This window comes from Podarcis melisellensis (assembly GCF_964234715.1).
Source record: "Podarcis melisellensis genome assembly, chromosome: 8".
Lineage (NCBI taxonomy): Eukaryota > Metazoa > Chordata > Lepidosauria > Squamata > Lacertidae > Podarcis > Podarcis melisellensis.
The window spans coordinates 43,673,866-43,696,800 of NC_138540.1; the positions used below are offsets into that span (position 1 = coordinate 43,673,866).

General features: G+C 46.6%; 1 protein-coding gene across 19 annotated transcripts in view; it reads right to left on the reverse strand.

Annotated features, from left to right (window-relative positions):
* Positions 1 to 4,818: 4,818 nt before the first annotated feature.
* ZFHX3 (zinc finger homeobox 3) overlaps positions 4,819 to 22,935 on the reverse strand; it is a 384,144-nt gene continuing 366,027 nt past the window's right edge. For all 19 annotated transcript variants that reach the window (XM_081923280.1, XM_081923279.1, XM_081923276.1 and 16 more), the window contains 2 exons: positions 17,359 to 22,869; positions 4,819 to 10,320 (listed from right to left, as the gene is read on the reverse strand). In XM_081923280.1, coding sequence (XP_081779406.1) covers positions 8,729 to 10,320; positions 17,359 to 22,869 — 7,103 coding nt within the window. In that variant the 3' untranslated portion in view covers positions 4,819 to 8,728. The remainder of the gene's footprint in view (positions 10,321 to 17,358; positions 22,870 to 22,935) is intronic.

Consider the following 22,935-nt stretch of genomic DNA (forward strand, 5'->3'; position numbering starts at 1 on the left):
CCTTGTGGCTGATATCTGAGAAGGAGACCACCAACTAGACCAAGGAGGCAATCTCTCTGAGAGAGGCAGTGGTCCCAGGCTCTCTGAAAGACAGCAGTGAGATCTCTCCTTAGGAAAACCTCTGTGACCCAGAATACTTGAACAGTTATAGGCAAATGTATCCTTCCTGGGTACTATTTTTTAGTAGGTGGTCAATGACTAGTTCCAAGGACTCTTTGATGAGACTGATTTACTAGATTCATTTCAGTTGAGTTTCAGACCCTGTTTTGGCACTAAGACCACCTTGGCCACTTTATATAATGACAGGAAAGGGAGATGATGTATTTGCTGATTCTCCTTGACCTCTTGGCAGCTTTCAATACCCTCAACCATGGTAATCATCTTTGAGGACTATCTGAGTTGGGACAGGGGGCATTGTCTTGCAATAGTTCTGCTGTTCTATGGTGGTGTTTGGGGTATGTTTTCAGCCCCATGAGCCTCTTATGTGGGGTTCTGCAGTGTTTAGTTTTATCCCCCATGCTTTTTTAACACCTGAAACTGCCACTGGGTCATCAATTAAGCTCCATCCATATAGGTGGCACCAAATGGCTTCAGCTGGTAGCCCATATGTCGTCCTATATGGATAGGGATAGTCTTGCTTCAGCTCTGGTAATCCCCACATTGCATTGTATGTAAGGCTGCTAATGAAGGCAGTTTGGAAACTACATCTAATGCAGAATATATCTGCTTCTCAGTGAACTGAAACAAGAAAGCATGAACATATACCATGGGTTTTGGCCTGACTACACTGGCTACTTATTTGTTTCTGGGCCCAATTCAAAGTGCTGTTCTTAACTTTTAAAGCCTTATACGACTCGGAACCTCTATGCCTAAAGGATTGCCTTTCCCCCATATATGTTTTATAGATTTAGATCCCACTCTTCTTCCAAAATGGAGGTCAGGATGGCATACCATAACCATTTACGGGGTGCTTTCCCCAGAGAGGCCAACTTTGTCAACATTTCAGTCCCAGGCAAATACGTTTTTGTTTTCCTGGGCATTTCGGTAGCAAACTTGCATTGTTAACTCTATTTTTAACATGTTTATATGGTCTTATCATTTTTTATTTTTTTTTACTTTGGGGGTTTTTAATGAGAAGTGTGTCTGTGAGGGTCCAAGCTCTGGGCCTATAGGCCCCGGTGGTCTGTGAGGTTTCTCCTGGAGTTCTTGTCTAACCACCTCAATGATCTCCCTATCTTCCAGAGTCATCTAAGCCCTGACTTAGCCCAGTGGCAGACCTTGGTGTCTCAAATTTCAGTGGCACCCTGTGCAATGCTAAAATTTGGTGCCCTCCAACCTCATTCTAAAGCATAGTTGCAGTGCCCTCGAGGTTCCACTCCCAGTGCAACCAAACCACCCGTGCTTCCCTAAATCCATTTCTGCTCAGCCTCCACATCTGGTGACCTTGCAGTTGCAGACTCTGGGTCCAGACCAACTTTCATGACCACCACAGATTTAGTTGAAATAAGCCTTGGAAAAAGAATATTGCATAGCTCTCAAGTCACTAGCGACATAACTGGAATGCCAATATTGAGAATTGCTCCCCTGGAATTTAGGGGGTGGGGTGGGGAGGATTAAAAAGCAGAGTGAAGCAGCCTTGTGGATGAGAATTCATTTTAATGACAGAGACAGGAGGAAGATGATGGGAAACTTGTAATTTTGGCAAGAAAGGGGGAGGGGTAACAGCAGGTGTGTCAGGAGGATGATTTACTTCAGAGCAGAAGACTAAGTGGCATTTGACATTTTAACCAAGTGCCTAAAGGTCACAAACTGGTGATATTAGAGGAGGTTTTCAACTATCCTAATAAGCAAAGGTGCTTGAGAAAACAATGGGTAGTGAACAAGCAGTGTGATTTCTCAGTAAGGATCTAATCACAAAAAATATAAAAAAATAAAAACAGAAAAGGAATGCATACCTTGTTGGAAAGGTAAATGGCACAAGAACTGTTCTTTGAATGTGAGGACAAATAATTTATGAAGCTGGTAGGGCAGCTGGGCATTTCAAGAAGGGATGGGAAGAACTCAGAGAAAGCTCCACTGATTTACTTGGAAAATGGAATCTCCACATCCCTTAAGTGTGTCTGCGTCTCAGAATTTACAAAGCAACAAGGGGAAAACTTTCAAGGACTGTCAGAAGAAAAAGAAGGTATCCAGTGAACCATTCCTTGGTCAGCACCATATCTGTTTAAGACTTGAAGCAGAGAAAAGCAGAGCAAGATGAGCCAGAGGCAGCAACAGCTTTGCTACACAAGCCAGAGAACAACCTAGCCAGAGAGGATGCTGCCCTCTCATCCTTCAAAAGAATCCAGAGGAGGCAGAGTGGTGCCATCTGATGCAGGATGCTGCCCTAGACATGTTGTAGGTCTCTGGCTGGCTGCTCACTTCTGCCCACTTTGCCTTCAGCTGTGAAAAAGGGAGAGGAAGCTGCCAGGGACACTCATCGTGCCATTTGTTGTATCCCACCCCCAGCAACACCAGGGAGTTGATGTTGAAGTTGATGGCTTGCATGCCACTGTCCTTCCATTTCTCCAACTTTAATCAAAATGGCTCTCTCTTTGCTAACTGTGTTTATTCATTATTGTTCCAAGCAAATTTTCCCATATTTTTATAACACTACAAACAAAAGCTATGAAGGCCAGGATGGGCTGGCAGGGTAGAGAGAACAGAAGAAGTGGCTTCTCATACACTGTAGAGAATCCATTTACTCAGCGATTGGCACATTCAGCACCTCAAGCATCCCTGGCCCTATCAAGCAATGTCTTTTACACACTGAGACTGCCTTGTTTTTAGTTGGCTGAGGGGCAAGAAGACACCCTTGCTGGAAATGTTCGTACCTCAACATGCAGCAGCAGAGTGATGGCTTCTTGGCAAAAGTAGGACCCCTTCTGTCTCTTCCATGAAATCTCTGCAGCTTTTGCAAATGCTGCTTAAAAAGCAAATTGTTTATATTAGAAATACATATGTACCAGCAGTTATTTTCAGGGGCAACAGAAACTCAGTGCAAGCAGCAATGCAGCTGCATGACTATTCCTTATAAAGCAGCCCTAGATGAAGATCCTTTCAGGCTGGAAGCAGAAAACCCAAAGGAAGCACAGCCGCACCCCCATGCCAAAAACATATTCATATTAAACAGCTGAAAATGTGCTAGTCCTTAAATGCCCCCCCATCTGCTACCTTAGGTGGATAGAGCAGTTTGAGGTGATGTCTACCAATCCCAGGAGGCTCACTACTCTGTGGATGGAAGACTAGCATCCTGTTACGTAAATGTGTATGAAAAATAGAGGGGGGGTGGTGGTACTGGGATGGATCCTTCAAGGGTGGGGTTTTTTTGGCTTTTTGTTTTGGTTGGATGCTAATTTTTGGAAAACAGAACACCCAAATTGCCCTATTCACAGCTTTTATAGATCAACTCCTTTTTCTAGAAGACTTGGCTCCAACAGTTTTAAAAAGGTGAGTAAGATGCCAAGTGTATACAAGTGTATAAATTTATGCATGGCATGAAAGCAATGGGTACCACTAACTAATGAACAAATAATGAAACGGAATGTTGGATTCAGGACAGACAAAATGACACTCTTCATGCAGTGTAGTCATGGAATTCACTCCCACAGAAGGCAGTGAAGACCACCATCTTGGATGGCTTTAAAAGACTAGACAAAAAAGGGTTATCAGTGGTGATGCTCTGCCTTGATGGTCAGAAGCAGTACGTTTCTCAGTATCACTTGCTGGAAACTTCAGGAAGGCTGAGTGCTCTTGTGCTTGGGTCCTGCTTGTAGGCTTTTCATAGGCATCTGGTTGGCCACTGTGAGAGCAGGATACTGCACTAGAAGGGCCACTGGCTTGATTGAGCAAGCTCTTCTTAGGTTGTTCTTATTCTTAATAATAATAGAATAAAAGAATTGTAGAGTTGGAAGGTACCAAGAGGGTCACCTAGCCCAACCCCCTGCAATGCAGCAATCCTTTTGCCCAATGGGCAAGGGGAGGGGGCTTGAACCCACGACCCTGAGATTAAGAGTCTCATGCTCTACTGACTGAGCTATCCTACAGGCCATAGTAATACAGCAAAACAATGCTTTTGAGGTTTCTCCCTCCCCTTAAAATCAAGTGGTATATAAATTTAATGAAATACATAAAACAAGAAAAAATGGTGCACAGGTGTCTATCTTCTTACGGTGGCTGGACAATTCTAGGCTTGGAGATAGGAAAGAACTCAGAGGTCTGCCTATGGGGCTTTCCCATACTATAAGACCAGCCAAGGATCAGCTACCAACCTGCACATCTCTTAAGCCCTCCCTGCCAAAAGAGACGGGGCAGCAAATCAGCCACTTACCTCTTTGCTTTGCACTTGAGGAGATGGAGACACTGTCCCCTCATTCCACTTTCACCCAGCATGCTCCTAAGTCTCTTGAAGTAATCTGTGAAACGGAAGGGCTGGGAATTCTTTCTTAGGCACTAGGGGAAATTCTGATTTTGGAACACTTCATTTCCCAGAGGCAAGAAACTGAGCTAATGCCACCCTTCCCCAAACTGTGTCACCTATTAGCGGTAAGAAAGTCCTCCTGCAGAGCCACTTAGGCTTCACAGAACTGTAGCACACACTCTGCCTGGGCGCTAAGACACACTTGAACAAGAGGCAGCAGTTCTCATGCACTTACCCAGGGGATTTGCTGTCACAGACATTCTTCCCACATTCTGTCCCCCACGCATAAAAGTGCTCCCTTTCGTAGGACAGACAGGCACTCACAATCACACATACCCGGGGACAGCAGAGACAAGAGCTTTTGCTCATTTTTTTAATGTATCACAATGAGCAGGAAACATACTTGATGAAATATTTTCAAAGGAGTATATTCAATTACCATCTACAATCAACTTAACTATGACAACAAAGTGTTTTGTGACAAAATCTTTTTTTTAAAGAGTTCCGTGTGGTTTCTGTTTTTGTCCATCTCCATGTATTTTGGTACAGTTCGAGATCAGCATTGTTACAGTAACAAAAAAGCTAACAAGACTACATTATAGAAAAACACCAAGAACATCATTTTTGGTTTCACTTGCTCTAGTTTTTGTACATTGCAAAGGCTGTTCATATACCTCTTCACCTCATTTATGCTTTCTGTTTTATCCAGACTTGTCCCCACCCCCCGCCCCCGAATCAAACAAATGAAAAATAGTCAAAAACTTTTGTGTTTCACAGTGGGCAGGATTTCCAGCGCCATCAATCCAACCAAATATCTCATGTTCTCCTTCTGTTTAAGAGAGTCCCAGATTGCCACCCTTGGTGCTGGCTTGCACAGGGGCCCTGCTGCACCTCAGTCATCACCTGCCTGCCTACCTGGCACGGACTTGGTTGGAACCAGAGCCAGCAGCATTCCACTTCTTCAGAACACTCTGCTCAATAATGCCATGCTTGTGTTTTCCGTTCTATCACTTGGCTTAAATTCCAGCATCAAGGGAGAGCTGTTAAAAACAAAATGACATCTCCGCAGTGTGAACGGTGGCTCAGGTAAGAGGCCAGTTCCATGGGAAAGAAGAGGCTGGAGGATTTTGCAGCCCAGGCACCAAATACTGGCTGGCACAGAGGCCTCATTCCCACCCCCATTTCCCAGCACTACTCTGGGTGCTGCTTAGTGCAGCTGTTCCTCCTTCCCTGCTGAGCTTCTGCAGAACCCAAGTGCCAACCCACACAACCCAAAATGGCAGGGTGGGAGGAGGCAGAGGATGGCTTGGAGGGGCTGCTTGGCTCAGGGAGCTCTATGAACTCCATGTTGGCTGTGGGAGCAGGAGAGAGGAGAGGGGCAGCAGGGGAGGCTGCTCTGCCCTTCTAGGACAGAGACGTCTCTCATCAGACTGGGAGAGTCCCCCCCCCCCCCAGAGGAAGAGTTATCAGAAAATGCACTGAAACACTATTTGGAGTGGGAGGAGGAAGATTGCACCCTGTGTGATTAATCTACGGGAGTGGGGCAGGGGAAGGGGGAGGGAGGGAGGGAGAAGGGGAAATAAACAAAATGATTTCAAAGCAGACCACGCAAACCTGACAGGTAAAGCTAGTGTTTAACTGGCAACTTATACCACACAGAGAACCAAAACAAAACAAAAAACTTCTATATGATACAGAGTAACATACAAGTTAAATGGCAAAAAATATATATATATATCTATATATTTTTCATAGAATTACAAACAAGATAAAATAATGGAAACAAAAACTGTACAACTTTAAAATTTAAAAAATGTTCATCTCAAGCAAGGGAAAAATACAAGGATCTTTGTAAAAAGGGAAAACAGCAACATTTTGTCCGCTTTTGACACCTTATGCTACAATTGGATACTGGCAGGAATATTCAATGGTACTCTCTTTAGTACGGTCTACTTAAAAAATTTAAAAAAGGAACTTGCATTGTGCATCAGTCTAGTCAGAAATATGTACACCAGTTCAAGGTTGAGTTTTCCATTAAGCTAAAGACAAAAAAGGCATGAAGAGTCCTGGCTTAGGGAGGGAAGGAGAGAGGAGGAGGAGGACGCTGCTGCTGTCCATTGGTCAGTCTGCCTGCCTGCCCACCTGCCCTTCCTCTCTGGGATGGAACACACCAGCCTCACCCAGGGGCTCTGGCAGCTTCCACAGTTTGCGGGCTGGGGAGGAGGGAGGAAGGGAAGAGAAGTCTGAAGGAGAAAGAAGTGCCCCTTCCCTCCCCCTCCCCCCATTCACAGTCTAGTTCCCTTTTGAAACACAAGGAAGATGGTCAGGAAGAGGAGGAGGAGGAGGCGGCCTTTCACTATTGAGGGTGGGTGCAGGGAGGGAGAAGGGAATGTTGACCTTTGGCTAGGAAGTGACCATGCAAGGCCTGCTTGTCTCCAAACTCTACATTGTAGCAGCACAAAGTTTTCCTTTCAATGTCCGGACCAGAGAAGATGCCACCAAGAGCAGAGAGATTTGCACCAGGCCCCAAATGCTTTTTGTTGCCTGCCCCTCTGGGGCTCACACGACACTAGCAGCGACACCACCCTAACAACGCAGGAGCATCGTGTTGTTTGTTGCAGTTGCAGGAAGGGTTGCTCCTCTGCTTGCAGAAGAAGCACAGAGAACAACCTACATGCATGTTTTTCTTTATGAGTTCCTTTATTTAAACTGATTCTTGTGGCGGTAATCAGAAACAAATCCTCAAGTCAAAAGAATCCTTTTTGCTCATTCTGCACCAGTGGTGAAAAGGGTTTGTCTTTGGATTTTATTTAAAGCATGAATTTTCTTTTCGAGGAAAGAAAAACAAAACAGAAAAACAAAACAAAACCCACCCACACATGCACGCGCGCATACACACGCACAAGCACACACACACACACATATATAACAAAAAGTCCTTGGAAAAAGGAAGAAGTGCACCCTAATTACCCAAAGAGAAACAAAGGCCTACAGTTCCAAAATGGAGCCTTTGAAGCATTTACAAAATGAGGAAAGGAAGCCAAAAGAAGAAGAAAAAGAAAAGAAGAAGACAGAGTTAAGTGCACAAGGGTAACAGACATGTATACACCTTAAAAAGTTTTGAACCCCCAACAAAAATATTCTGCAAGGGATCCTACTGACCCCCTTTGAAACCCTTTGAATTTTTTCTTTAGTTTTTATAAAATAATTCTGCAGCTGCCCTCTAAGAAATGAAGGCAGTGACCATAAGTGGAAGATTACAGGATGGAGAAGGGAGTCAAGGTACAAAGGGGGAGGGGAAGCTTCGGCGAGCGAATCGATGGGTTGTAATCTAGCTGGCTAGGAATGAACAAGACAACATCCAATGAGAAGCCGTCAGCTGGACCAATACAAAAGCTAAATGTACACAAAAGGGGTTTTTCTTTTAAATCTACCATACTGCTTCAGTTCATTTCCAATGCAACAATCTACTCAACACCAAAAATGGTCATATCTATCATAAATACAGAAAGTCAGTTGTTTTAAAACTTATTTTTAAGCTCCAAGTCCTTAACACTCTTTGCGTGTTGTTGGGTTTGTTTGTTTTTCTGAAAAGTGGGAGTGCTGAACTTTTCCCCTTGAAATTGGCTTCAGCAGAAAAGCTACCCTTAAAATCCCCAGAAAGCTAACACAGTTCACATTGTTTGTCTCTTGAAGACTTTCTGCCCATTTTTAAATTAACAAAAAAATTCCTTTTCTTGGAAAAAAAATCAAAACCAAAAAAGAAATTATATATATATATATTTATATAAAACAATGATTCTGAAAACCGAACAAAGTGTGAGCGATTGACCTGAGAATAAAAAGACGTTACATTTCTTTTTTTTTTCCTTTTAGCAAGCCATTGGTATTTGAATGCTAAGATAGCAAGAAATTTAAAACGGTAACAAGGTGGTCTGCTTTCCCATACAGTTATGCCGGCCTCTGCTGTGCTCTCAAAGGGGGGGGGGCTGGGGCTCCACAGACAGACAGAAAGACCCCGGAGAGGCAACCAGGGTGGGGTAGGGGGCTTGGGCCTTCCAGACCAACACAGCACAGCCGAAATGCAAAAAGAAAGCAATGGAAAATCTGCCGGCATCGGTATATGGGAAAACAACCCACACTTCTCTCTTCTTTTTTTCTTTTTCTTTTTTTTGGTTAGAAGCTTTGGAATTGCAGTTAGTCTATTTTTGAAATTGGTTTGTTAATTTTTTTTTAAATTCATTTTTTTAAATTGTTCATCTTCAAAGCTTACAATCTAAAGGTGTCCATTTCTAGGCTAGTGAGACCACCGTCCTTGGGGCAGCTTGGCTCCTCAGGCCTCTCCGCCGGGCTAGCCGGTCCATTGGACTTTTGGCTAAGATCCGAGTCAGACTCCTCCAAATAGTCATCTGTTGGCATCGAGGGCTGAACCCCTGAGGTGCTGCATGAACTTGAGGTAACCGTTGAAGATGAGGAGAGAGGAGGAGGAGGAGGCTTCCCCAGAGGAGCCTGGGGGACCACTTGAGGCCAAGACTTTCTGGAGGTGTGGGGGGAAGCTGAGGACGGGGGGGAGGGGCTGTCATTTGAGTGAGCGGCAGACTGCGAGGTAGATGCGGTGCTAGGGTCGGGGAGGCAGGCGGAGTGAGGTAATAGACTGGGGTGCTCTTTGGCGTTTCTTGCTGCTCTTGGGATTGTTCGATGTTTGTGCGAGGCAGACTCGAGATGCTGCTGGAGGGCTTCATCCCCGCACACCGTGCTCTCACACGCCACACACTGGTACGAGCTGTTGCCCTTGCTGCTGCCGCCCGTGGGCACATGAAGCACCATCTCTTGCAGATTCACCACAGACTGGCCGAAGAAGCAGAGGGACTTCAGGTGGTCGGTGGCTGCCTCCTGGGTGCTGAAGCCTGCCTGGCACTTCTGGCAGACCAGCCTGTACTGCACCTTTGGAACGATGAAGGGGTCACAGAGGGAGTCCACGGCACTGTTGCTTTCCGTTTCAGGCTCTTCTTGGGGTTTGGGCAGGTGGGGGGACACCTCGCGGGGTGCATTCTTCTGCTCTTCTTGCTTGGGGGATTCTTTGGCAGGGTCTTTTTCTGGGGTAGCAGCCCCTGAGGGGACTGGGGTTTGGCTTCCTTTGGGCTGCTGCTGCTGCTGCAGTTGCAGCAATTTCTGCTGCTGCTGTTGCGCTTGCCTCTGTTGTTGTTGTTGTTGCTGCTGCTGCTGCTGCTGTTGCTGCTGCTGCTGCTGTTGCTGCAACGCTTCTTGCAGGCTCTGTTGATATTGCTGGTACTGCTGCAACAGGGAACCAGGGGACAAGCCAAGCAGGGCTTGTGACAGTGCAGGGCTATAAGGGAAAAGCCCCTCCATGCCATACATGGGCTGAAGGTACCCGCTCTGTAAGGCCCCTGGGATCTGAGGGGCATAGTAGGGAGAAAAACCAGGGACAAAGTAGGGGAGGAACTGGCTCGTCAGCAAAGCTGTGGGGTCCGAGTTCAGAGCTGCCTGCAGAGCCTGGAGCTGCGTGGGGTCCACAGAGTACTCCATGGCAGGCAGCGTGGCAGAGAGGGCAGCTGGGGCAGGCACCTCCACTTTGTCCTTCTTGGGTGCCAGCAGGGAATCCCCCTTCCCCCCCCTGGGTGCTTTGTCCTTCTCTTTCGTCTTCTCACTTTCTTTGTCCTTCCGAGGCGGTGGCTGAGGCTGCGGTGGCTGTGGAACCGTGGCCGCTGTGGCTTGTGCTGGGGTGGGGGAGCTCAGGGAGGCCGAAGGTTGTTTATTTGGTAATCCAGAGGTGGGAAGGCCAGGCGAGGGGATGCTTGTGCCGGGTAGACCCATCAGGTTGGGTTTTGGAGAAGTTAAAGCTAGAAAGAAAGGGACAGAAAGAAAGTAAGTTTTAGGTGGAAGACAGGTAACTAGGCCTGTTCCTAAGCTGAACAATGGACCCAGAAAGGCAAAGGCCTGTATTTTGCCTCTGGTTGGAGAAAGAGAGGAGCTGTTGTTGGTGGTGGTGGTGGTAGAGAAGAAAAGCTACTTCCCCCTTTGGAGAAGAGGGCTCAGATTATGAAGAAATCCCAAAGGAGGGCAGTTCAGTGAGCATTGTGCCATGACACAAAGGGTGTGAACAGAGAGTATTGCTGTACCCGGCCCAGAGGCAGCAATGGGTCCCAGACTACTAGTATTCCTGGGATAGCTCAGTCGGCAGAGCATGAGACTATTAATCTCAGGGTCATGGGTTCGAGCCCCATGTTGGGCGAAAGATTCCTACACTGCAGGGGGCTGCACTAGATGACCCTCATGGTCCCTTCCTGTAATTCTGTATGATTCTATTCATTAAAGAAAATAAAAAATGTAGAGTGAACATTATGAAGAAAAATTATGAGGCATCATCTCAAGCAATAGTTTTGAGAAATATGAACCTGCTCCTGTTTTTCAGTGATTTTAGCCAATGAGTGAAATCAGTATAGAGATATAGAGATATTCAGAGTCATACAAGCCCAACAGAAGACCAAAAATAAAATTTAAAAATGACCCAGGAAGTCCCTTCTGGAGGGACTTCCTGAATCATTCCGAAGTCATTTTTCAGCCTTCTTTGGTGCTTGTGTCACACTAGATTTTTTGTAGATTCAGGAAATGGAGAAGGACTGCCAGGTTCATTTGGAAGGGACTTTTTGGTTCATTTTGAAACTAAGTTTTCATCTTCCCTAGTAGAGAAGTGATTCTTGTCCAGAGAAAATAAATGAAAAATCCAGCTGTGACTGGGCAATACCATGGCCACCAAAGAGCAAAAAGGCAGAAATTCATGCTCTTTCTAACTCAGCTTTCTTTTTTAATGCAGAAATGTTGCCTATTCTGCTTGTTTACATTAAAAAAATTGCTGGGTTAATGCAAACACAGGTGCAAATAAAATCCATCTTAATGTTGTGGTGAAGAAAGCATGGGTTACATTAGTAGTTGAGAGTTGCTATGTTAATTTTGCTAGAGCAGAGGCTGAGAGAGAGAAATAGATCTCAACCGTATGGTGTGCTGGATTGGGATTATTTTTTGGGAGAATCCAGTTGTGGGGTAGGGTTGTAAAGTTCATTGTTCAACATGGGATGGGGGAAGGAGGGGTAGAGGGATTATTGTGGGCGGATAGTTGCTGCTAATATAAATTAATGGCAGCTTCATTTCCAAGGCTCATGCCCCTTTTGTTAAAAAGTAAAGAAAAAAGAAGCCATTTGAACATTGCTGCAAATACTAGAAGGTATAAATGAATAATAACAAATGCTCCTAGAATGCACTGGTTGCTTTTAAATAATTTAATATTGACTCTATCTAAACATGCCACTGTAAACCCTCAGCCAATTTCGACCACCTCTTCCCTCCGCCATCTGAAATACCACACTTAGTTTTGCACTGAATGTTGTATTGCCAACCTAACCCACAGAAAGTGGGGAACCTCTAGCCTGTGGGCTAATGTTGGCCAGCTAAGTCCTGCAAAGATGCTTTGGGTAATGATGATCAGTGCTCACTTGCCCAACACTTGATGCCATACATGCTAACAGGTATGATGCAGGGACGGGCAAAGATTCAAAGGTACAATTGGGAGATTAAAGTGAGCTCCCAATTTTCCTTTGCTGGAGAAAAGTACAACTCTCATGACCCATCAGCTGATCTGCAGTGGGAATGTGTCATGCTTCAGGAGGGGGAAGTGGCTTCCACCGTGTGTGTGAGGGATCTCCAATTTAGCAGCAAATTCAGTGGCAACAGTTACTCCCTCCCAGCACTGCTCTATAAACCTCAGATTTCTGGATTTTCAAAGAGCAATGTGTGGCTGTTTGTAAAAGAGTTTTCAAATAGCCAGTGCTGAAATAAAAAACAGTGTCACTGTGATGTCAGGTGATGGACAGGTGGGCAGCTCCATCCAGCTGTCAAATTTGATGCATGGAGAAATAAGAATCTGGCTCACCAGCTAGGAGAGGATTCCCTGCCCCAAACTACAAGAATATAACTGAATATAACAGCTCAATAAACTGGAGTTCTTTGCATAGTTTAGTCCTGGCAACAGGGTCTTGTACTTTTAACAGCTGTGTGGTAGGCAGAAATTCAACAGATCAAGCCTTTTCTAGTAAGGAAGCAAATTATGGAAAAAGCCTCATCTGCTGATTTTCTGTTACTCATACCTATTTACTTGTGGGGTGGTGGTGGTTCACCTGCAAAAGAGGACACAAATTTGTATATGACACTTAAGTACAGGCAAATTATATGCAAAGTTATATCCTGTTTTGTGAGTAGGTCAAAAGGACAAGTCCACACACAATGTATAAATAAATTATGATGTTTTCCTCTTGCTCATTGTGGGTAGAAGGGAGTGGGAAGAAGGAACGGGGAATGCTGCTGGAGGGCTCTTAGGGAAGGATGGAATATGTCCCATGACAGTGTCTGGTTTTGAACTACTGACATTTCCAGCTATGTTCTGGGAAAGCTGATGATGGGAGGGGTGGGCCCACTAGAACACCTTTTCTGGGCAAGTTCGGGGAAGAAGGAAGAGAGCATCTGCAGCAGCCATGACTAGAAGCAGAAGTACCTATCCTGCTACAAATTGCCAAATGCCAACTGTCCAGAGCTATCCAGACCTCTTCAAAAGGCTCTCTCGGTTTAAGGGGCCCCATGTGCAAAACTAGGGGAAGGACCATTGCTCATTGGCAAAGCAGAGGGTTCCACAGGCAGTTCCAGTTAAAGAATGTAAGGAAAGCCTGCTGGATCAGGCCAAAGGCCATCTATTTCTATTATCTTTATAAAAGCAGATAAAGCCATTACAATGACAGACCATATAAAACTGTTCCAAATTGAAGAGAGCAATATAAATTCAGTAAATGAGGTGGGTCCCACAGAACAAAATACTTTTAACTAGGGTGAAAAAGGTACATCTTCACCTTATGGCAAAAGCTGTGCAATGAAGATGCTCCTCTGCAGGAGACAGAGTCCCACCATTTAGGAGTTGTCCAAAGTTAGAGCCTAAACAGTGGTATGAAGATGAAGAAGGTAGAATAATAGTGGTGGAGGTCAAAGTGGAAGGGAAAAGTTGGATAATTGTGGAAATATATGCCCCAAACGAACAGAAATGAATCTTCTATATATTTTTTTAAAAAACCAGAGGAAAGTCTATTTGAATTATATGATGGAAAAATAATAATAATGGGGGACCTGAATGGGGTCACATTTCTGGAGTATGATAGGTCAAATCGGGAAACAAGATCCAAGGAAGGGAAACTGCCAAATTCCGTTGGAATAAAAGTAGGACAGCAAAACTATAAATTAAAAGTATTTGCAGATGACTTAGTATTAACTTTACAACATCCAAGTGAGAGCATACCAGAAGTGATAGATGAATGAGACAGATTTGGAAAACTAGCTGGTTTCAAATTAAATAAAGGAAAAACCAAGACGATGGTTAAAAATATGGACAACCAAGCAAAAAATGATCTAGAAATCATGTATGGGTGAAAAGTAGAGAGAAAAAATTAAATATTTGGGGATCTGGTTAACAATAAACAACTATAATATTTACCAAGATAACTATGTAAGGGTTTGGAAATAAATAAAGAGAAATTTGGAAATATGGAAAAGAATGAAACTATCGTTACTGGCAGAATTTTGGCTATTAAAATGAATGTCCTTTCAAAAATGCTGTTCTTATTTCAAAATATCCCAATAATTAACAACACTAGATGCTTCAAAGAGTGGCAGAAAAATATATCAAGGTTTATCTGGCAGGGAAGAAAGCCAAGAATAAAACACAAAGTCATGACTGATAAGAAAGGAAGAGGAGGCTTCGCTCTACCAGACTTCCAAATCTACTTTGAGTCATCATGTTTATGATGGATAAAAGATTGAATATTGTTGGAAAATATCAGAGGTTTAAATTTGGAAGGACATGGTATACAATTTGGGTGGCATGCCTGCCTGTGGCATGGGAAGGCTAAAATTTATAAAACCTTTACAAATCATGTGATCAGAAAAATATATATACAGAGTATGGGAAAAGTACAGAAATCTATTAGAAAAGAAAACACCAATATGGATATCCCTGACTGAAGCCACTGCAAGAAAAGAACAAATATGGACAAACAATGGTTAACATATAAAGAAATCTTAGATCTTTCTGGACAGGAACCAAGGTTGAAAAATCCCAAGGAATTAAAAAAATTACTAACAGATAGCTTACAGAAACATCAGATAAACAAACTGTTTAAGATGGATAAAAACACTGGATTTGCAGAACGAAAATCCCCAATTCACAAGGGATTTATTAGATATGAAAGTGAAAGTATTATAGAAAAATGTACAAACTGCTGTTAGAGTAGGATACAAAAGAGAAATTTGTGAAATCAAGTATGATTAAGTGTTCACAGGATGTGGGTTATAACATTGATTATGAGCTGTGGGAGAATTTATAGACAGTAAATATGAATTTTATGGCATGTTACGCATTAAAGGAAAATATGATGAAGATGGCCCACAAATGGTATCTAACACCTGCCAAACTAGCGGAAATGTTTAAAAAAGAAAACGGTAAATGTTGGAAATATAATGAAGTAGAGGGATTCTGGGAATTCTGGGAAGTAATTTACAATGAATTAAAAAAGATATTGTAAAGAACCTTCCCCAAAAAGCTCGAGACATTCCTTTTGGGAATGGTAACAACAGAAGTCCCTCAAAACAACAACAACAACAAATATTATATGCCACCACTGTGGCCAGAATCTTATTGGCACAAAAGTAGAAAATGGATACAGTACCCACCAAGGAAGAGTGGTGGTTTAAAATGCCTGGATATGCTGAATTGGCAGGCATAATGAGTAGGGTAAGAGAAAAGGAGGATAAAGAATATAAGGACCAGTATAAACAAATAACTAACTTAGCAGGTCTTGAGTAAATCCAGCAGAAAAGGAGTTAATAGAATTTAACAGATGAAGACATTTGAAGATTAAAAATTTGGAATACGTGATTTAATAGAAAATAAAGAAACCAGGGAAAGGGTGGAAGGGGAGTCATCAGATATTTAGTTGTATGTAGGGATTGGTATGAAAGCTGTACAATTGGGGGAGTGGAGGAAAGAGGATGTGGAATGTGTTTTTTGTCTCCATATTAAAAATGCGAACTGTATGTATGTATGTATGTATGTATGTATGTATGTATGTATGTATGTGTGTCTCCAGCAATTCTGAGGGACTGCCAAGAGAGCTCCCGTCCTCAGGAAGGTTGCTTGGTAGGGTAGTGTTCATTGATAACTTTCTCCTCCTCCTCTATTAATGTGTCTAATCCTCTTTTTAAAGCCATCCAAGTTGGTGGTGATCTCAGCTAATATGTCTGGGAAAGGCCTCTATGTCTGCTTTCGACATAGCAGCCAGAGATAAAAGCAGGGGACTAGATGGACCAATGGCCTGAGTGCACAAAGCACACCAGGAAGCTGAATTCCAGCACAGCCTTCCCTCTGGCACGCTAGCTTTGCAGGAAGAGAATTCAACTTTGAGGTGCTTTCACAAAAACAACCCCCTTTGTCTGCCTTCTGATGGGAGAGTCCCAGGCAGATTCTGAAAGTCTGAATTGCCCCTGTAGTGCAAAAAGTGGCACTTCAGTGTTAAGTGGTAAAATTAATTGCAACTACAGAGCATCAGTTCTGCAAGGATCTGTGCTAGTCACCTGTAGGTTACAAAGCCCAATTCAAGGTGTCCAAGTTAATTTATAAAGCTCTAAATGAATTGAGACTTCAATGCTAGAAGGAGCATCTGTCCTTATACCAGCCTGCAAGAGAGGCCCTGTTGGCAGTCCTGTTGCTAAGCAGCCCATGATTCAGTGATTCGTGGTAGGACTGCTCTGCAGTGGCACCCTGGCTATGGAGTCCCCTTCCCCCTGAGGCCCTATCTGGTTCATCAGCACCAGCTGAAGATGTACTTCTTCATCCAGGCCTTGGGGTGTTTCAGTATGGACCAGCTGAAACTGCATGATGCCCATCTGTTGTATGATATTGCTGGGATTTCAATTTTGTATTATATTTCATACTTTTAACGCTCAGGTATTCTATTTGTAAACCACACTGGGAGCAAATGTGATGTAAAGTAGTTTAGAAAATGAACAAACAAACAAATTCAGGTTGCAGAAAAGCTGGTTGTGAGAAATCATGATGATTATCATCCCACTGTGGTAAAAGAAGCGCCCACAAAACAGGAGAGGCCAAACAGGGGCCTTGGAAATGCCTGCATGAAAGCCAACAAATGAGCAATGGTCAAGGTGTTCAAGGCATGGAACCAAGGACTGAGAAGCCAACTGCTTGAGGCCAGTTCTTGCTCTGCAGGAGGGACAGGAAGGGTTGTCACAGGAAGGCCATGTGCCATTTTTTCCTGCTAACTGGAAGCTCTAGCCCTTTTTATCCCCTCTGTAGTTACTGCATGAGGAGCGGCCTCCAGAGGATTAAATGACATTTTGAAATTAATCAAATTGGTGTTGTGAATTGTATTTCTTGCTGTTGGGTCTAACTATAAACTTTATTGTTAATGCTTATGTTACGCTACCAGCAGGGTCCAAGAGCAGAATAAGAATAAAAACAAAAACAAAATAGAGTTGGCCTTGGGACTTGGAGGGAGGAAGGAGCCTATATTGCTTCCTCAACCCCTGATGGCAGTGGTGACTGGTTCTCAAGCAACCAAGAACCATCCACCTAAACAGGAACCTTGTCATTGCATGCTGAGCACTTGTGGACGACGTCAGTCAGAAACTGGATCTGAGGAAGGCCATTTTTGCTTGTAGCAACCCAGAAATTCCTCCAGCAACCCTTTGAGGCTCACAGTGCATCAAAATCCCTCCTCCCCAGGACATGTACCAAAGAAGCGGTGGGGGGGAATGCAGTGGAAACTCACCTGTGTTTGAGGGAGTGAAGCCAGGCAAGGATGGGCTGTTGAGGCCCGGCAAGAGGACAGGAGGGATGCCCTGAAGTGCTGCTGGGTAGGTGGCAGGAAGGTTCAAAGCCTGCAGAGGGGGGCTGTCAAACATGCCTTGCTGCTGAGCAGCCAGGCCGAGAACTTCATTGGCCTTCTTGATCCGGTCCAGCTCCTGCTGCGCCATCAACTGACGGACAGTCGCTGGGTCAAAGTACTCCTTCTCTTTGTCCAGCTGGCTTCCGATGGTGTCCTTCACTTTGGAAATGTGCTGCTGAGAGAAGATATGGTCACGTACAGACAAGCGGGCACTGTACTTGACACCACACAAAGTGCACTCTGTTTTGGGTCCCTCGTAACTTGCTTGGTTAATGCCAAAATGCTTGGCCATACTGAGCTTGGCCTTCTTCTCCTTGGCCCGAGCATTCTGGAACCAGACCTGAACAACTCTCTTTGGCAGCCCAATATCGTTGCCCAGGACCTCACATTCCAGCATGGTTGGAGTCCTGTAGTCATTAAAGCAGGACTTTAGGACCTTCAGCTGGAGGTTCGTCATTTGTGTCCGGAAGCGCTTCTGTCCTGGCCGATCCCCGCTATCTCCAGACTTGCCCGCTGAGCCACTTGTGCCAGGGCTGGGTGAGCAAGGGTCTGCCAGGCTGGAGGTCTCACTGTAGTCCACAGTACCTTCATTGTCATACTCTTTGCTGTAGTAACTGGGAGCTGGGCTGACAAGGCCAGAAGACAGTCTGTCTTCATACTCTGACATTGCGATCATGGCAGCCTTGGTCAGGCCCTCACCTGGCCCTGAGGTGCATTTGGCTTCAGTGTTGATCCCCGTGGCACTGTCATTGTCTGCATTGCCTTCATCCCCCGTGGTGGTGTCTGTGATGGCTGTGTTGACAGAGGAGCAGTCATCGTTGTCCAGCTTGGTGTGGTCAAAGCTCAGATTGACAGAGGACATAGAGGGGCTCTCAAAGTCCTCTATCCCTTCTACTTTAATGGAGGAGGGGCTCAGCAGAGTTCGAGGAGAGAGCTCCAGAGACTTGCTCACTGGGGAGAGCGGAATGCCCTGGCTATCGCTGCTGGTGAGTGGCAGGTGAGCAAAGCTTGCTCCATCAAAGAGGTCTCCCTTCATCTGGAGCCCTCCATCACAATCTAAAAGCATGGCTGACAAGGTCAAGTTGTACCCTGCCCGCTTGGCTTCATGCCAGTGCCGCGATCGGATGTGTGCTTCCAGGGCTGTTTTGGCTTTGAAGAGGGCCCGGCAAAAAGGGCACCGCCTGTGGGCCTGGGCAGGCCCCACTGCCCGGAACTGCCCCTTCCGCTCCCGGGCTCGAGTGTTCTGGAACCAAACCTGCACCACACGTTTTTTCAAGCCTACTTCGTGAGCAATGTGGTCGAGCATCTTTCTGGTAGGGTTGGAATCAAGTAAGTATTTCTGGTAGAGAATTTCCAGCTGTTCTGGGGTGATGGTTGTTCGGAGACGCTTGTCCCTCTGGGGCTCCTCCCCGCCAGTGCTGCTGTCATTCTCGCCAGGACTTGCACTGGCTTTCTCCTCCAACTTTCTCTTCAGTGTGCTCATGGTGGATGTTGGTGTGGAGGGTGAAGTGGCTGAGCTCATGGGCAGCTGGGGGAGTGTCCCAGATAGCAGCTGACTGGCCAGGAGGGGGTTGCTGGGGTCAAAGAGCATGAAAGGCATATCCAAAGTCCTGTCCAGAAACTGGGGGTGGATAAACTGGTTCTGGGCGCTCAAGAAGTGGAGCTGCTGATGCTCTTGCCAATGCTCAAAGGAGGGAAATGCCAGTTTGCACTGGTCACATTGGTAGGGGATGAGCTGAGGAGGCATGTTGGCCAGCTGTTGAGGGGTGGATGTGTGAAGGGGCTTGAGGTGTAGGTGAGAGAGTTGTGAGGGGCTAGGACTGGACTGTGGCAGCACAGACTGTGGAGGAGGCTGGACTGATTGCTGTGGGGTGGGTGGGGAGGCCTTTGGGTGTGCTGAACTGGCCTTTGGCTCGCCTGGGTCCTGCTGCTGCTGCACCTCCTGCTTTGGTTGTATTTGCTTCTCTGGAGTTTGGTTTTGCTGCGTACTTGGAGGTTCAGGTTGCTTTGGTTTTTCGTCTGTAGCTTCTGCTTTAGAACTATAGATGGAGAAGTCATCGTCTGCTTCAGCAGTGAGCTGTGGTAGGAAAGCTGAGGAAGAGCAGGCTGTGTTTGCAGAAGACGTGGGGGTGCTGTAGGCCTGGGAAGGCATTGGGGTGCTGCAGGAGGAACTGGTTGGGGTCAGCAGCTCTGCTGCATCCATGGAATCCTCGTTCTGACTGTCATCCTGCCCGTCTTCATCCTCATCCTTGTAGCACAGCTTTTTCTGATGTTTGATCAGGTCAAAGATGCGCTGGAAGACAAGGCTGCACTTCTTGCACTGGTAATTCAAGTTGCTTGTCCGGATGTACCTGTCATTTGTCAGCTCCCGTCGCTCTCCATCCTTCCCTTCCCCCTGATTCTCATAGTTTTTCCTGGCTTTCTGGCGAGCATTCTGAAACCATACCACTATCACACGGGTTGGAAGGTTGAGCAAATTCGAGAGCTGCTCGAATTCATCATCCTTGGGGTAAGCATTGGCATCAAAGAAATCCTGCAGCACTCGGAGCTGGTAGTCAGTAAAGCGAGTCCTGGAAGACCTCTTGCTTCCCCAGTACTCATGTTTTTGAGGCTCTGGAGAGGGTGGTCGAGAATCTACCTTCAGGTCCTCCAGGCTGGTAATTGGAGGGTTGCTGAAGTTGTATGGGGAGTCCTTGTTGCGCTGGCGCTCTTTGAAGAGTGTGTTCCGAAACCAGTGCTTGATCACCTTCTGTGGCAGTCCAGACTTGTCTGCCATCTCCTTGATCTGCTCCTCGCTTGGGGAATTGTTGATATCAAAATATTGCCTCAAGACCCGGAGCTGGTCATCTGTGATCCGCGTGCGTGGCCTCTTGTTCTGCTGCTGCTGCTGCAGAAGGCCTGGGTTGAGCTGGTGTTGGTACAGCTGGGCCAGGTCTGCAGGCAAAGCATCCACGGGGCCAAGCTGCGGCGGCAACTGGGCAGGCAAGGTTTGCAAAGGCATGGTCTGCATCATCAGGGGAGAGAAGATGGGCAGCTCCATAGGCATGGAAAGTTGAGTGAGGGGCAGCGATGGTTGGGCTGGTGTAATGGTGGGAGATGTAATGGATGGAGCCGAAGCAGGAATGGTAGGTGTAGAAGGCTGCTGTGGAGGTGGAGCAGGCAGAGGAGGAGGAAGAGGTGGAGGGGGCGGTGGCGGCGGGGGAGGCGGCGGCTCTGGAGTTTGAGGCCGCAGTGGGTACAGCTTGTCGTAGTGTTCACGGTACTGCTTGGCAAACTTTTCCAGCTGCTTGAAGGGGAAGTAATGCTGGTGGACATGTTCTTGGTGGCTCTTCAGGATGAGGACGTTGGAGAAGAATTTCCCACATGACTCACATTCCAACTTTTCCAAGTTGTCACCCTGCTCTGTCTTCCCAGCTTTCTTCTGCACCTTCTGCTTGTTCTCATTGTATTGAATGACCAACTCAAAACCAAAGTTTTCCAGCAAGGCTTTTGTGGCATTCCCACGTGCATCTGAGGCGATACGAGGAGGAAACATAGAAGGTTCTGCAGGGCCCGATCCTGTCCCTGCCGACTCTGGCTTGTCTTTGGACTTCAGGGTGTCAGGCAGGAGGTCTTTAGAGATAGAGGTGCCATCCCCCTTTTCAAAGCTCTCCTGTTCCCTTTGGACTTCCTTCTCCTTCCCAAAAACCTTGCTCTTCTTCTCTGAGTGTTGGCTCTGCTGGAGGAGAACACAATGAGGCGGCTGTGACAGCTGACCTTGAGGCAGCTGCTGCTGTGGTGGCTGCTGCAGGAGTGGTGGGTGGCCTGGCTGGGGGAGCTGCACCTTCAAGTCATCCAGAAGGCTAGGTCCAGTCCCAGTCAGTGTCAGCGTGCCGCTGGTCACAGGCAAGCTCACTTCGGGGTTCAGCTGGAACTCGGCACTGGGAATGTAGAAGGGAAAGAGAAGGTGCTGCTGCTGCTGGAGCTGGAGGAGGGTCTCTGTGGTCATCGGGAAGTGGGGCAGGAGAGCAGGGTTGAAGAGCTGTGACTGGATGAGAGCAGCTTGTTGCTGGAGCTCTTGCTGGAGCTGCGCCTGTACTTGCGCCTGTGCCTGCGCCAAGGTGTGCGCTTGATGCTGCTGCTGCTGCTGCTGTTGCTGCTGCCGCGAAGCAATCATGTCAGCCAGTTTCTTACGGTTCACCTCTTTGGGCTCAGAGGGGCTTGCAGCAGCTGCCAGGGTGGAGCTGGTACTGATGGGGTTGCTGAGAGAAGGGATCCCAGTGCTCTCGCAAGAGACCTGGCTGAGCAGGCTAGAGACGGGAGCTGTGCTGGCAGTGCTTGTGTTTGTCATGGCAAAGGAGGTGGTGGTAGTTGTGCTGATGGGGCTGGGTGTGGAAGAGCCCAGAGAGACGCTGCTGCTGCTGCCGCCACCACTGCCACCAGCAGCTCCATTGCTGTTGCTGCTGCCACTGCTACCCCCTGCAGCCTCCAGTTTGGCAGCTCGTGCCTTGGTCTGATGTAGGACGGACCGCATGTGGATCTCTAAGGTGGAGCTCTGGCTATAGGCCACGCTGCAAGTGCTGCACTTGAAGGGTTTGTTGTCGGGGCTGCTGGTGGGCTCCGGCTGGCCAGAGGTGGACTCTTGGAGGGCTCGTTTCAGCTTGTGCAGGTGAGAGACTGAATTGTAGTGGACCAAAAGGATGTTTTTCTGTGTGAAGGATTCTTTGCAAACTGTGCACTTGTATGGGCGGGATGGGTCCAGGAACTTCTCCATGGTGAAGTTTGGGCCCTTTCGGAAGGGGAGAGCTCGTTTTGGTTCTGAGCCAGAGTCTTCCTGTACAGACCCAGAGTCACTTCCTGTGGGACTTTGCTTGTCCTCTAGGTCACTCTCCTCCTCTTTGTCTTCCTCTACTATGACAGTATGGTCTTCAGCCAGCGAAGGGTCACCCATGGCCAGGAGGTCCCCGTTGACCAGAAGCCCACCGTACAGTTGCTGGATGTCAGCTTCACTCAGTTCCAGGTGACTTGTCTCCAGGTGCTTCTTGAGGGCTTGAAAAGTGCGGAAGCTGCGTTGGCAAAGGCAACACATAGTAGCTGCCCGGATGACATGGTACTGGGAGTGCAGCTGGAGCTTCTCGATTGTTTTGAAGGCCAGGCTGCATTGGTTGCAGCGGTATTTGTAAACGTGACGGTCAGAGACAGGCAACTGGGGCCGCTTAGTGTGGACCTCATTGAAATGCGCTTGCAGGGCAGTGGAGCTTTTGAACACCTGGCTGCAGCCCTTCTTCCAGCACAGAAATCCAGCATCATCCCTGGCAGAGGCCTGGTCAGGAAGAGCAGGCTTTGGTTCTGCCCCACGCTCCCCTGTGTTCTCAGAAGGCAGTAGCAGGCCTTTGCCTAAGTCCTCTGAAGTCTCTGTGGAGAAAGAAACAAAGAGGAGACCATGAGAGCCCTTGTCAGCCATAGACACATCCTCTGGGC